The sequence below is a fragment of the Dasypus novemcinctus genome, chromosome X (genome assembly GCF_030445035.2).
Source record: "Dasypus novemcinctus isolate mDasNov1 chromosome X, mDasNov1.1.hap2, whole genome shotgun sequence".
Taxonomy (NCBI): domain Eukaryota; kingdom Metazoa; phylum Chordata; class Mammalia; order Cingulata; family Dasypodidae; genus Dasypus; species Dasypus novemcinctus.
Genome location: NC_080704.1, coordinates 185,741,108 through 185,757,393, shown reverse-complemented (window position 1 = coordinate 185,757,393; position 16,286 = coordinate 185,741,108). Strand labels below are relative to the sequence as shown.

At 40.3% G+C, this 16,286-nt stretch overlaps 1 protein-coding gene across 20 annotated transcripts in view; it reads left to right on the top strand.

Moving 5' to 3' along the window:
* MTM1 (myotubularin 1) overlaps window positions 1-16,286 on the top strand; it is a 105,757-nt gene that overhangs the window by 40,491 nt on the left and 48,980 nt on the right. For 11 of the 20 annotated variants that reach the window (XM_071212952.1, XM_058291685.2, XM_071212954.1 and 8 more), the window contains 2 exons: window positions 217-327; window positions 5,322-5,423. In XM_071212952.1, coding sequence (XP_071069053.1) covers window positions 217-327; window positions 5,322-5,423 — 213 coding nt within the window. The remainder of the gene's footprint in view (window positions 1-216; window positions 328-5,321; window positions 5,424-16,286) is intronic. The other 9 variants (XM_058291695.1, XM_058291692.1, XM_071212957.1 and 6 more) reach the window with 2 other exon arrangements.

The window sequence follows — 16,286 nt, the reverse complement described above, 5'->3', positions numbered from 1 at the left end:
GAAAAGGTGTGGGGATTTATTTTGAGTGTATACTCATCTACTTTCATGCTTGCTCATTCATATGTGAGCACAAGCATATTTTTGTTCATAAAGGGGTAAAGGGCCAAGGTGAAACTCACTCTGAAAAGCCTGGTTTTTTTTTTAGTTTTCTACTTGTTTTTGATATTTTAATTATGCTGACAGACATATTGACTTTTGTATTTTTATCCATTACAGGATTCTGCTCTAATACTTGATGTTCCTTTGGGTGTGATCTCAAGAATTGAAAAAATGGGAGGCGCGACAAGTAGAGGAGAAAATTCCTATGGTCTAGATATTACTTGTAAAGTAAGAGATTCAATGCTTGCTTTCTTACCCAAAGAAAAGGGCTTATTAATCTTGAATGATCATAGAAAGTTACTCTGTTTTTTTTTTTTTTAAATCAAAACCCCTTGTTCATCTAAGGTCCTGTAAATGGTTCCTTTCCTTGTGATTGAGCTTTCCAAAACTGCCTAGGGAATTGTTGTCTGCTTTTGTCACCAACTGTCACCAAGAAGTCAAGGAACTGGTCTGTTTGTTAACTTGACTGACTAGGAAGAAAACTTTGTAGATAAAATATCCTAAAAGGTTTAGATTTTGTTCAGTTCTGCTGCAGGTGTCTGATCATGTGATGTATTACCAGCTAGGCACTATCACACCACAAAAAAAAAGGAATTCAAGAGCATTTTTTCCCTTTATGAACAGAACATGTGCTTAACTCTAACAAACTTTATACCTTTTGCTTCGACAATTTTAAGAGATAGTGACCAAACATTTTGTTTTGGGATGGGGAAAAGCAGGGATTTAATGATAATAAAATTTAATCAGTTATAATAGTAACCATTTATTGAGCTTCTATGTTGGTCCAGACCCTACTCTAAGGTAGATGTTGGCATCCCCATTTTATAGATGGGGAGCCTGAGAATCAGAAGAATTAGGGACTTAGCTAAGATTACACAACAAATGGCAAAGTTGGGATCCAAGTGTAGTGAGCTAATCATTTCACAGACACCAGAATAAACCTTGTGGCAAGAAAACCTGCTTTCCACCTACTGGGTATCAGAAGACTACAATCTTCAGAATAATCCCCAATCCTAGGAGTAACTGGAAGGGTCTTTGAACTTCTTAAATCTAGATATGCATCAGGATAACCTCAGTGACTTGTTTTTTGTTTTTACATTTTATTTTTAAAATATTGTCTTTTTTAAAGATACATAAATCGCATAAAGTGTAACATTAAAAAATATAAGAGGTTCCCATATGCCCCACTCCCCACACCCCGCACTCCTCCCACATCAACTTCTTTCATTAGTGTGGTACATTCATTGCATTTGATGAGTACATTTTGGAGCACTGCATTGGAATTTGTGCTCCTGAGTGTGATGGAGTTGGACTCCAATGTGACTTCTCTACACATGCCTCTTCTGTCACTTTTACTGAACCTGTGGTTGGTGCTGGGGTTGGTGTATGCCCAGGACACATGAATATCTGGACTGTCCATGTGCCAGCTGGGCCCTTAGCCTCAGCAGAGTTGTAACACCTACTCTCCAGTTCATTGAACTTACCCAGGTCAGCTAACAGGAAGTTGAGGATGGTCAACCACCACACCAGGGAATCAAGAGAATGTCTATAACTACAAGCAGGAGAATCCCATCCATCAGCCATGTGGGATCTAAAACCCTCTCAATTTAGATGTGGAGTGGGCATTGCCATCCCAGGGTCCTCAGGATGGAGGAATAAAAATATGGATTAGAATGGATTTACTGGTATTCTACTATAGAATTATTGTGACTCTAGTGATGGAAGAAATTATATCATTGATGTGGAGACAGTGGCCACGATAGTTGCTGAGGGTGGGGAGAGGGAAGAAGAGATGTGATGTGGGGCAATTTTCAGGACTTTGAGTTGTCCTGAATGATACTGCAGGGATAGATGCAGGACATTATATCTCCTGCCATAATCCACTGAATGGACTAGAGACTTGTTTTTAAATGTACATCTTTGGGTTCTACCCCAGCTCCTGCTGTAAGATGCTCTCTGAAGGTTGTGACTCTTTAAAGCTTCTCAGGTGACTGCTTCAGAGGTTATAAATTGCCACTTAGTAAATATTTTAGGCTTTGTGTACCTCAGAGGATCTCTGTTGCATATTCTTCTTTTTAAAGATGTAAAAAAACAATTCATAGCTCGAGGACCATACAAAAAGTGACTTGGGCTGAAGTTTGCTGGCCCCAGACCAGTCTAAGTGCTTCATTCTGTGGATGAGGAAACGAGGCCTCCACGAAATGAGATTGCTTGCCTAGATTTGCCCAAGGAGTCAGTGGAAGGGCCAGGTTTAGAACCCAAGCTTCCTTCTCTAGTCTCAGACACTCTTAGGCACTTGAGATTTCTAAAAACCAATCTTCTGTGTTTGGATTAGGAATAAATAGGGTGTTTTTCTCTCCAGTTTATAAAAGATCAGAGACCGAAGGATTGTCTCATTATGAACCTTGAACTGAAATTCCCCCATCATTTCCCACCTCGGTTTTTTGGCTTTGTTTTAATCCTGGCTACTTAATGCCTTTTCTACAATCCCAGTTACTCTCTACCCTCTGTGACCTATAAATATTGGGATTTTGTAAGAACAGAAGCCTTTAGAAACAACTCACCAGGCATAGTTCTTAAATGTTACATATGTGTATCTCTTATAATTTGAGTGTGTTCAAAGAAAATGGCTTAGAACAATGTAGTAGCACAACTTTTAAATTATCTACTTGGAAACACAAGTGTAAAAAGAATCAGATTCCATTTTCTCCATAACAGACTAGAAGCTGATAAAAGACGTACTATCCTGCTCTTATAGGTCAGTTTTCATCTGAAACTGTAATACAGCTGCAATTCTTTCCTGAAACTAGTTATAACCCCTGTAAATCTTGTTCTACCAGATGAGCACACGGGATTTCTTCTTGCCAGTAGCACCTTTCACATGGATATAAGTCCCAGAGGAGAAGATGTATCACATACAAGTGTAGCTCTGAATATGTGAATTTTTACCCTCCAGTTCCCATAGCAGCTCCTGCTGCTAACTTTAAAAAGGCAGAATAAAACCATACCACCACAAAGCCTTCTCTCTCCTTCCACTTTCCACCCCCATTTACTAAGTTCAAAGATGATGTCGTATTTTGAAGTTAGTTGTGGTGTGTGTTTCTTTAGACATTCTTTGCAGAAATGATGCCTCAATAAATCAGCCCTTCAGAATAGTTGTAAGGAGGGTGTGCTTACTCAGCTCTTATTATATAGCAAGGCTTTGAACAGCACCATATGACCCACTTGTTACATAGTTTGAGAATCTAGCCACACTTCTTTCCCAGGCATCCTTCTCTGGCTCATATTTCCGTTAGAGATTTGGTGATCTGTTGCCCATGAAGCATTTAGCCTTGTCCACTTCAGTTTTCTTGTTGGCAATGTGGGGTTGTAATCCTTTCTGCCATTTAATTAGATCAGAATTGGATGGCAACAAGTAGTTACGTAGTCCACACTGTCCATGTGCTGCAGCAGTTTGCCAGAATGTATTCGCTGGGTACAGTGGATGTGCCACAATGATGGAAGAGTTTGTTGATGTGGGAGGGGTGGCGTCGGGGGAGTGGGGGGTATATGGGGACCTCATATTTTTTTAATGTAACATTTAAAAGAAAATAAAGGAAAAAAAGTAGTTACTTAAAGTGTTTGAGCTTTGGCACATTAAACAGAGTTGTTTAAATCACTGATAGGTCAGAATAAATATTTACCTAGAAATGATCTAATTTCTAGCCTGGTGGTTTAAGAGAATGGTATTATAGAGTTTTCCTCTGACCCAGGAAAAAAGTTCCTCATGGCTCATTGAGCCCTGCAATACTCAGCCAATCAAGTGTTGTACCTGTGGCTGTTTATAAACCCTCTTAAAGTGTATCATCTCATTGCAATAACCTTTTTCCTTCCTTTTGACTACCAGTTTGCATCATGAACCAACAACTGCTATCCCAATTTCTACAGTTATATTTTGATAACCACTTTAAAGAATATGAATCAGTTGTTGGATTTATTCAGTTATGATCTTTTAAACATGAAAGCACAAAATCTGGAGCTGGAAAGGACTGGTAGAAGCCTTCTGTGTACAGAGTGATCATTCTTGGAATATTCACTAGAGGTTTTAGTCTAGTTATTTAGACTTTTTTTTTCCTGCTGTTTGCATTTTGAGATGACTTGTTATGTTGCAAGGCTTTTGCCGGGCCTTCAGATCAAAGACATACAAAGCTTTGAGGGTGGCAGACTTGGCCCAGTGGTTAGGCATCCGTCTACCACATGGGAGGTCTGCGGTTCAAACCCCGGGCCTCCTTGACCCGTGTGGAGCTGGCCCATGTGCAGTGCTGATGCGCGCAAGGAGTGCCCTGCCATGCAGGGGTGTCCCCTGTGTAGGGGAGCCCCATGCACAAGGAGTGTGCCCCGTAAGGAGAGCCGCCCAGCGCGAAAGAAAGTGCAGCCTGCCCAGGAATGGTGCCACACACACGGAGAGCTGACAAACAAGATGACGCAACAAAAAGAAACACAGATTCCCATTCCGCTGATAACAACAGAAGCGGACAAAGAAGAAGACGCAGCAAATAGACACAGAGAACAAACAACCGGGGTGGAGGGGGAAGGGGAGAGAAATAAATAAATAAATCTTTAAAAAAAAAAAGCTTTGAGTACTCTTGAAATAATAAATGAAGAAGCACTGATATGGAATAATTTAAGGTGGCTCATATAGGACTCTGGAAGTAGAATGGTGTAGTAAAAATGTATTACCTATATTAATTGCCTGAAAGCTTAAAAGACCAATCATTTCTAATTTTTAAAATGAGACTTTAAAGTAAAAGCATTAGGGGAGAGGGAGAGAGCATCTGCATGTTAATGGCATGGTTGACAATTTGAGATTATATTTGATAGCAAATACTCTTAAAAAGTTATATGAATAAAATTTTGTTTTAGGATCTTAAAAGTACCTCAGAAATCAATTCACATAACTTGATACATTAGATAATATACAAGGTAAGGTTTGATTTTCTTTTTATAAAAGAAATTTTAGTTCTGTCTTTTCTTTGGCACACTAGTTGCTTTATTTTGTCTTCAATTCATGGCTATAATGGGAATAATTTCATAATTGGATATTTCAAGTTATGCTATAAATGTTTTTCTTAGTAGTCTAGATTAATTGCCCAATCAGGTAAGTAAATCCTTAGTTAAGTGGAAGACTTTTTGCATATTAACTGACTTTATTTGAAGACTGAACCATTTCCTTTGCCCTGTAGGACATGAGAAATCTGAGGTTTGCACTGAAACAGGAAGGCCACAGCAGAAGAGACATGTTTGAGATCCTCACGAAATATGCCTTTCCTCTGGCACACAGTCTGGTAAATTCCAGGGCTTTCCTTGGTGTGGGAAGTTTCTCAGGTTGGCTTCTCTGCTTTTGAGCAGGAATCCTCTTTCATTTACTCTCTCTGTCACCCTTCTTAGTGTGATAAGTGTGTGGGGGGGCTGTTTATGAAATATTAAATAATTTAATCATTCTCAGAGTGAATAGGTCTCTCCCCTGCTAGTCTGTGCTGGCTAGATTGCACCCATGACTGAATCGTGTGGCCTGTGAGGCGTTTGGAGCCCCACGTGAGCCCAGGAGCTTCACCTCAGAGAAACGTGTTTTTCCACCCCTGAGTGTGCCCTCAGCCCTGGCCAGATAGGGAGGTAGACTGTGGGTGGCTTAGTACAACTGGCCAGTCCTATGAAAACACGTCCCAGAGTTCTTTGCGGTCAACTTTGGAGCTAATAAGTGATGCATGTCAGGCTTTTGTGGCTCATGTTAGAAATGGGAACAAATCACCTGAGCTTAAATGTCATTTAAGCAAATGTATTTAAATATACAGATGCATTACGAATGACATTTCAAATATCATTTGATAGCATTTAGTATATATTTGGTAGGATAGATGTATTATACTTTAGTTATAACCTGTGACCTAATCCATAAGGTGATTGTGTATTTGTAAAACCTCTCCTTTCCTGTTGTTCATACTGCTGGAGTTTCTCTTAACTTTTTATTACCCCGTGGCTGAAATAAACTTTTCCATGAATTTTTTTCTTAAAACAATCATTCAGCCTGGTCTTGCCTTCTTTTTTACTGCCATGTCATGCTTGCATCTTTTTACCTTTCCTTTGGTTGTCTAAACAAACTTGAACGCAAACACCTGCTAAGGGGAACGTGCTAGAATAATTCTTTGAAAGAAATCTTTAGATCCCTTTATTTCGAGTATAGGATAAATATATTGTAGCCTAAACTGAAGGTGATGAAAGAGGTCATTAAGTAGGAAAAATTGCTTTGTATTACAGCTCTTCTTCCTGTAGCTGTCTTTTAATTTGAATTTGTTTTTGCAATAAAGGCCTGATATTCTTTCTAGTGAAACAAGGCATCTCCCTCCCCATATTTCACCAGCAGTTGTTTCAGGCAAAGGAAATTCCTGGTTGAAGGGAAGGACAATTACACGAAGACTGTGGAGGTCTAGAAGGAACTGCAGTACTCATTCATCATCTTGATTACAGATTAAAATGTAATGCTTTGAAACAAATGTAATCATACCAGATAGTTGTGTACATTTTCAGCCTTAATTTTTTATTAAATATGTAATTTGAAAAATATTCCTGTGTTAAACATTTTTTAATTCTGAGGATAAAAAGATTTTTATGGGAACACATCTTCTAAATTATAATGAAAGTGAAATTTTAAGTCTTAATTCACAAAAATTTGTCAATTAGGGAACATTTCCTATATTGATGTTTGCATGCCTGGCCTTAAATGATCAGAAATTAAAGAATGGTTCACAGAGAATCTTTAAAGTTGTGCTGAGGCCCCAGTTCATATCCTACAAGACCTTGTTCCATCAGTCATCCACTTTCTCTGGCATCTTCTGTGTGCTCCCCTAAAAAATAAAAAACAGTCAAGTGTTAGACCACCTTTTCCCTTAAACTGCTGTCCCATCTCTCACTTCAGTGCCAAATTTCTGGAGAGAATAGTCTGGCTTATCCTCATCTCTAGTTCATTGATTCCTCTAGCCTTTTTTTTTTTAAGATTTATTATTATTTTTTAAAAATTTATTTCTCTCCCCTTCCCAGCCACCCCTCCGCCCCCCCCCCCCCCACAGTAGTCTGCTCTCTGTGTCCATTCGCTGTGTGTTCTTCTCTGTCTGCTTTTATTCTTGTCAGTGGCATAGGGAATCTGTGTATCTTTTTGTTGTGTCATCTTGCTGCGTCAGCTCTCCGTGTGTGTGGCACCACTCCTGGGCAGGCTGCACCTTTTTTTGTACTGGGTGCCTCCAGCCCATTCTAATATCCAGCTTTATTGAAGCTACCTTTTTGGAACTTGTGACTTCTTACTCACCAAATCTAGGGACTCATTTCAGTCTTCATTCTGTTCAACCTCTCCCCAACAATAAAAAATGACCACTCTTTTCCTGAAGTTCTCATTTGGCTTCTGTGTTATACGTCTTCACTGCTCCTTTCCTCTGCCTGAGTCTCCACTGCCTCTATCTGCTCTCAGACCTCATCTCTGCTTATGCTACTCACTTTCTCTTGGTGGCTTCATTTAGTCCCATGGCCTAAGCTGTCACTGCTGTGTGGGTGACCTCTAAACCTAGCCCCAACATTGTCTTTGAGTGAGTCTAATGGGCCTGACCCTTAAACACCTTTATATATAAGTCCATGAGAAGAATTACAAACACCTTGTCTCCCTAACCTTTCTTCTTCCTTTATGTCCTATTAGGTGGATGATCCTCAGTTTCTTAGGCTTGGTAACTTGAAGTCAACTTTTTATTCTTCCCTTGCCTTGCCTCCCATAGCCACATGAATTCAGCCACATGAGTTCCAAATCCTATAGGTTCTACATTCTTAGTAAATCTCAAATATCTCTTCCTCTTTCTACTCATACTTCCTAAATTAAGCTATCATCTCTTGCAGCTGCTTCCAAACTGGCTTCTATCATTTTCTTCCCTGTCTAAACCATCCTACACATTGCTGCCAGATTTTGTTTGTTTTTTTAACTTAGGTATGATAATGTCGAACTGAGCACCCCTCCTCTAAAAAAAACCCTCAGTGACTTGCAGTAACATATACTGCCTTGTGATCTCAGTTCCGAGTCATTGCTTTTGCCATCCTTTACCTGCAGTCCTCTTCCTTTTCTAGCCCCCAGCATCCACACACTTATCCTGCAACCTCTGGCTGAAAGCCTAGGCTCTCTTCCAGGCCAATTGCATCCCCCAGTGGGAGTTAATCTTATGTCTCACTTGTTCCACTGTTAGACTTTGCTGGGCCCTCTATTAGAGCATGTATCCCAGTCTGCCTTACATAGTAATTATGCTGAAAGTGCCTGTCCCCTGTGCTATGCTGCGAGCTTATCCAGGCAGGGATCCACCTTTATCTCTCCACCTTCGATGTAATGACTTCTATATGGGAGTGGTATAATAATAGGTTTTTTTAAAAAAAATGAAGTCAGGTCTGTGGTACATAGCCATATTTTTCAGATCTGTGCTAGGAATGTCTCCTGACTTTAGGAAGTCAGTAAAGTAACACATTTGAGATAAACATGAACTGAGTTGCTCACACAAAGTTTTGGAAAATTGCATTCTCTAAATTTTAACCACTAAAAGTAATCCTTAAAATTAAAGTTGAAACCATTCACCAAAACAATACAAGATACCATTCCTGGATATTCAAGTTGACATGTGCAACTGTTTCATATATGAAGTTGCTTTCAGAAAATAGTATCAGAGATATGAAAGTCTAGCAGAAATGATGTCATGTGACAAATATGGATGTTCCCAATATGGGATAGATCACATTCAGTGCTACATGAGAGATGCAGAGGAAGTCTACAGGGAGTGCACTGGAAAAAGAGAGCATATCTAACTGAGATTGGAAAGCCTGCATAGAATCAATAATCGTTTAGGTTGGACCTTGATAGTGGGGTAAGTAGTATTTCAGGCAGAGACAAGACCCAGACTCTGGGCATGGACGAGGGAAATCTGACAGCCTTGCAGGGTCTTTGCAGGGGTAGTCAGTGATATTTGGCTGGAGCAGGGGAAGAGGAGGAGATTTGGAGTCATCTAGGGGAGGGTCTTGAATGCTCAGGTAAGGAATTTGTACTTCAGGAAGTAATGGAGACCTCCTCAAGTTTTTAATCAAATGTTATTGATCAAATACAATGTTATGAAGCATGAATAGGAGAGGAGAGCTAACAGAGCTGGGGAGATGAGTCGGAGTGCCAGGCAAGAGATCCGAGGGCCTGGACTGGATGCTCGTGGTGCAGATGGAAAGGGGAAGAGGCAGGAGAACCTACATTCTTGGACTGCAGTGTGATCAGAAAAGTCAGAGAAGGAGGCCTGCCTTCTGAGATTGGGGGCTTGAGTGCTCAGAAAGGTGGGGCACCAGTGACAGAGTGGGGAAGTCAGAAAAGGAATTCATTTAGAGAAAGGTGGAAGAGAGGGTAAGGAAGGCGGAATGGTGAGTTCTGTTCTGGGCATATGGCATTTAGAGTATTTTGACCATTGCAGGCCTGACCCTAGAAAGGAGTCAGGAGATGTAGATAAGGAAAAGTGGTTCTTAGTCTTTTTCAAGTTATGGACTCATTTGATAACATGTAAATATAGTTGCTCTTCCTCTGAAAACTGTACTTATCCCCAAAATTTTACATAAAATTTTAGAGGACTCCCAGCTCTTGGGACGCCCATCTCTGGGTCCCTGGTTAAGTAACCTTGATGCATATAGAGAAATCCAAACCCAGAACCTTTGAAAAGGCCAGCTTGTAGGGAGTGGAAATGGAAAAGGAGCCAACGAAGTAATGAGAAGCACCTCGCCTCAGTCTGGTTTGCAGAGGGCCAAGTAAGACAGGTTTAAGAAGACAGTTATCAGTGTCAAATCCTGCAGTGGGATCAAGGACAGGGAGGATCGAGAAGAAGCTGTTAGGGTTGGTAATCCCAAGCTCCCTGGGATCTTTAAACTGCTGGAGGCTGGGGCCATTTTTCCTTATCTTTGCATCCCAGGGCCTGGTACAGTGAGTGCTGAATGCTTTTGAATCGAGGAGAAGGATCTCACAGTGAAGAGAACAGAAGCCAGTTTACAGAGGTTTGAAGTGAGAGTAAGTGATTTTAAAAAACAAAACAGGAGAGAACAGAAGCCAGTTTACAGAGGTTTAAAGTGAGAGTAGGTGATTTTAAAAAACAAAACAGTAGGGGCAGTGACCAGGTTGAGGGAAATTTATTTTTCTTAGAATTGGATTAAGTTGAATATATTTATGGACAGGGAGGTTGGCATCTGCAGAGAAAGAAAATGAAAAGGCAAAGAGAAGGAATCATTTCTAGAGTAGGGTCTGGAGTAGGCAGAGGGGGATGGGATCATGCCCAGTTTGTAGGGCAGTTTTGGAAAGGAGAAGAGACAATTATTCCTCTGAGACAAGAGGGGGAGAAAAGTTTTCAAACTGCCACAGTGGGGAATGTGGGAGGATGCCAAAAAGGGATTTCCTGGAAGTGGAATCTAAGCATGATTGAATTGAACAGTACAAAGGACCCCTGCTTGAAAATATCACTTTGTTAATGTTGCTAAAACTGTTAACCCAGCTACCGATGATTTCTGTGATTATTTTTTATTGTCATTTGAAGTCTGAATTGAACTTGCTGTTGTATCCATGAAATGGTGTCTGGTGGCACAGGTAGCTGGGTTCCAAATCCAGCCATGAGTTGAATAGACTATGAGTAGGTTTTTGGCTTCAAACCATCCCTTTGGCCCTCTCTTGCCTCCATCCCCATTAGTATTTTCACCACTCAGTATGTTCAAGTTGAGACTTCAAATTCCAATTGAACTTTACCTACTACTTAAGCAATTGGGCCGCACAGAGTTGACCCCAAATCATTACCTTGATTTTTTTTTCTGTATAGTTTCAATCCATTAAGATGTGAAAAACTTTTAGGTAACATTTTATATTTCAGTTAAGGCATTCATGTTCTTGTTTTATTTTTGCTATGCTTTTCAAATACTAGAAATTGTTCTGAACTCTCAAACTGCTTGAAACTTACTACTAGGTCTAGTTAAATGATAAATTCTTATAAGAAATTTGGAAATGCTTCTGATCATTTTTAAAAATTTTAAAACGACAGAAACTAAAATTAGGTACAAAATAACAGAGCCTGATAGTGCTACAGAAAAATAAAGAATGTGATTTTCAGGGTGGTACATTCAAGGGAAACATTCTTCTTTCATTGATTTCATTTTGTGTGTGTGTGTGTGAGAGATGGCTTTCTGTTTCTTTTGTGTGTGTGTGTGTGTATGTGATATGGCTTCTATTTTTTTTTAACATTTATACTTTTTTATTATCTTTTTTTAAAAAAGATACATAGATCACACAAAATGTTACATTAAAAAATATAGGACGTTCCCATATACCCCCACTCCTCCCACATCAACAACCTCTTTCATCAGTGAGGTACATTTACTGCATTTGATGAATACATTTTGGAACACTGCTATACAGCATGGATTGTAGTTTATACTCTCCCCCAGTCCATTCAGTGGGTTATGGCAATATCATTCAGGACAAATCTAAGTCTTGAAAATGCCCCCATAGCACACCTCTTCTTTCCTCTCCCCACCCTCAGCAACGCCCATGGCCACTGTCTCCACATCAGTAATACAGTTTCTTCCATTGCTAGAGTCACAATAATTCTATGGTAGAATACCAGTAAGTCTACTCTAATCCATTTGCTCACTACATACTCGGATGTGGATAATCAGAGATAATATAAATTTTAGACAAGAATTTTTAAAACTCTGGATCCCCAACCAGAGAATCATAAAATCGATTCACCAGGTTGCAACCAGCATTTTTAAAGGGAATAGAATAGAAAATACAATGAGTATAATAGGTAACAAGGCTAAGTATGGTTTCATGAAACATTTCTTAGAGCTGTGTGTATGTGTTGTGTGTGCGGTGTATGGGGTTACAGTATGAAGTGTATTGCTTACTGTGATTATGGTCAAAAAAGTTTGAAAACCACTATTTTAGACAAGGGTATCATATATAGAATAAAATTTATTTTACGTTAATTTAGGCATTCCATTCTCTTCAGTTCTCTTGAATTGTTTAGTGAAGGACTTGAGTTCATGAATTAACTCACAGGTTGCTGCCTCACATAAGGGAAGGAGAAGCCCTGGTTCCAGGCTCATAGCAGTCACTGACAAGGGTGACAGTGCTGTGGATTCTCAGTCCAGCCTGCTTGGTGACTGTTATGGGTTGAGTTTTGTACCCCTCAAAAAAGATACGTCTAAGTCCTAACCCCCAGATCCTCAGAACGTGACCTTATTTAGACATAGGATTATTGCAGATGGAGTTAGTTAAATTGAGATGAGGCCATACCCATCCATGAGTTGGAGTAGGGTGGACCCTTAATCCAGTATGACTGGTGTCCTCAAAAGAGGAGACGAGACACAGACAGACACAGGAAGAGGATGGCATGTGAAGGCGGAGGCAGAGATCGCAGTGCTGCAGCTGTGAGCCCAGGCACACCAGGATTGCCGCCAAAGCCCCAGGAGCCAGGAAGGGGCAGGAAGGATTCTCCCCTCCAGGTTTCAGAGGAAGTGTGGCCCTGCCGACACCTTGCTTTCAGACACGGCCTCCAGGACAGAGAGACAGTAAACTTCTGTTGTTTTAAGCCTCCTAGGTTGTGGTACTTTGTTATGGCAGCCTTGGGAAACTAAGACTACAACTTTCTATGAATTTATAATTATTTCAAAAGGAAGGAAAAAAGGGCCGGAAGAGACCTTGGAAGTCATCTGTTTCTAAGATACTGCTCCCATTCCCCCACCCCACCCCCCCCTTTTTTTTTTTTTTTACGTGTTTCACTGTTTATGTGCTTCAATATTCTCATCTATAATGGGGACAGTAATAACCCCTTCCCCATAGGGGAGTTGTGAGGATTAAATGTGAAGTGCTTACAACAGTGTCTGGCTCATAACCAATCATTGCCAGCTGTTACGTTATCAGGAAGCCATTTTCCCAGCAGGTGCGAGGAAGAAGGCTGATTACCCCAGCACACAAATCTGCAAGAATATTAATAGAAGAATTGTGATAATATGTGGGGCACTTTAAACCCTTTAAAAGAAAGATACTATAGCTCGATTCTTATTAACAAAGCATTGGTTCTGACTTGATAAAGGATTAATTGAAAGTCTTAAATTTCAAAGTAGTAACTCCAGAAAGCATCTTAACTAGAAATACAAAATATGGGAAGCAGTGATATATAATAAACTTTTTCAGAAACTGGTTTCATGTTTCTACACATTTTTTGTGACATTTTGGATTACACTCCTTAGCATTACAGTGTTTCCTACTTATTATTCACTGAGCTTATTAGCAGTCATACAGTTGCAGAGTGGCCTAATTTTGTAAATTTGACCTTGTGGCAGTAGAAATAGGCATAGGTGAGTAGACTTGCTCTTTCTAATTTCCAGAGAAAAGCAGCTGGGCTTAAAGACCTTTGCTGCAGAGACAAGCAGCTTTTCCCCCCACTGATGGCCAAGCACCTTATACTAGAGACCAAGGATGAAAACGGTTTCTGAGAGGAGCAGCACGTTTGAGAGCAGGGTATTTTGTCACTTCTGATTGTGATTTTTGTGGTCTTTACTACTTTGTTCTTTTTGTTTAGCTTTGGTGAACCACATCAAACCCTATCATACAACTTATTAAGCTCTAAACTATCTCTACCTTGTGTTCTGTCTTGCAGTATACCAATTGTGCTTACTTGGAAAAATACATACGTATTAGTAAAGTGGGTTATGGAGCATGGGTCTTTTTTGAGAATTTGAGAGGCATAAGTGGATCCTGCAAATAGAGAGTTAACAACATAGGGTACTTTTTTCTGTGCCTTAGTTTTTCTGTTTATAAATGGAAAGATTTTTATAAATTGCTTTGAGGTCTTAAACTAAACTGAAATTTAATGGACCCTTATTTTCTACACTGATTACAGAATTAATAGGCAAAAGCAAATAACTTATTTTCAGATGTGAATTGAAATTAGACACAACACACACCTCCAACTGCTTTTCAGCTTGGATGTGGCCTTAGGATTGAAGTATGTCATAGTTCTCTGTTTTCTTTTTAAGACAGGACAATTTTTTCTTGAATAAACAGTAAACTTGGGAAGCAGATGTAGCTCAGGTGGTAGGACCTCTGACTACCTTATGGGAGGACCCGAGTTCGATCCCTGGGGCCTCCTGGTGAAAAAGAAGAGAAAGCGTGCCCGCTCAGTGAGCCAGTGCCCACATGAGTGCCTGCATGGCAAGCCAGTGCTTGCGTGGCGAGCCAGTACCAGCACAGCAAGTTGAGTGCCCACGTGGTGGGCCAGTGCCCGTGCAAGTAAGTCACACGGCAAGATGATGACCCAACTAAAAGAAACAAAGGGGAGAGTCAAGCGCAGCAGAGACTGGGAACTGAGGTGGTGCAATTGACAGGGAACCTCTCTCCACATTAGAGGCCCCCAGGATGAAATCCCTGTGAATCCAGAGGAGAAAGACAAGAAGAGAAGACAAAAAGAGAAATAGATAAAGAAGATCACACAGCAAATGGACACAGATATCAAGAACAGCAGCATGGGAGGAGGGGAATAAATCTTTTAAAAAAACCACAGTAAACTTGTCTAATTGAAGATCTAATCATACTCTTAGATCCCCTCCCTTCCCGCCTCCTCTAAGACTTTGCCTTGTTTTCTTCTATCTCTCTCTCCACTACCTTCTCCCTCTTGGCTTTTTTTTTCTTCTTTATTTTCTTTTAAATGGTACATTCAAAAAATATGAGGTCCCCATATACCCCCCCACACACTCCACCCACCCCAACCCTCCCACATCAACAACCTCTTCCATCTTCCATCATCGTGGCACATTCACTGCACCTGGTGGCACATTTTGGGGCACTGCTGCACAACATGGATAATGATTTACATTGTAGTCCACACTCTCCCCCAGTCCACCCAGTGGGCCATGGCAGGACACACAATGTCCAGCATCTATCCCTGCAGCACCACCCAGGACAACTCCAAATCCTGAAAATGCCCCCACACCTTATCTCTTCTTCGATCTACCTACCTCTTGGCTTTTGGATGTGCTCAGTCCTATCCCCACATCCTGTCTCCTGGAACTGTCATCCTCAGGTTCACTCACTCCATATCTCACTATACTCACAGCCTTGCAAGTTAGAAAGCTCAGTAGTGTGTTAGTCCTCTCACTCTTCAACTCTACCTCATTTGATTGTTCACTGCTCCCTTTTTTCAAAATTATATATATATATAGAGAGAGAGAGAGAGAGAGAGTAGATACAAAAGAATGTTTATAAGATATATATATGATACAAAGAATAATGATATACTCAATATCCCTTTGTCTCTTTGGGCCACATTTTGGATAATTTCTTCAGTTTTATCTTCCCTTTATAACATCTTTATTCAGTTATACCTGATCTGATAAAACCATTTGAGTTTTTATTTTGATTATTGTATTTTTCACCTATAGAAGTTAGAATTTGTTTTTTTCCCCCAATCTCTGGCAATCAGTTATAATCTCTTCCAAATCCTACTTTCCATCCTGTGGCAGTTTGATATTATTTATGAATTCCAAAAACAGATACTATGTTTGTAAACTGGTCTGTTTCTCTGGGCATGATATCCTTTGATTGATTTAAATTCAAGGCTTTATATTTACTTGATTAAATCAAGATTAGGGCTTTGATTTGGCCACGTCATTAGGGTGACTCAGTTTGAGCCCCACACCCTTTGTGGGCTACATAAACGGACACTCAATCAATAATATAGAAGTAGATACACAGAGAAGATACACAGAGGAAGAGAGAGCACCATAGACATGGCAGAGGCTCTGGGAAGAGCAATGAGCCATTTGCCTGATAGTTTACAGCTGATCTTGTGAAGAGACCAGAGCAGCTGAGCCTGGAAAGAAACAAGTCCTGGGAAGAGAAAGAGTCCTATGCCACCTTACAGCTGAGATCAGAAGAAGCTGGGCCCACAGAGCCTTAAGGGAAAAAGGAAGGCCGAACCCTCAGAGATGTTGCCCACAATCTTGTTTCAACACATGGCAAGAGAGTTAGGAAAGCAAGTAACCTTGAGTTGGATTCTTTAGGGCCTTGTAACCGTAAGCTTCTACCAAAATAAATACTCTTTATAAAAGCCAACAGATTT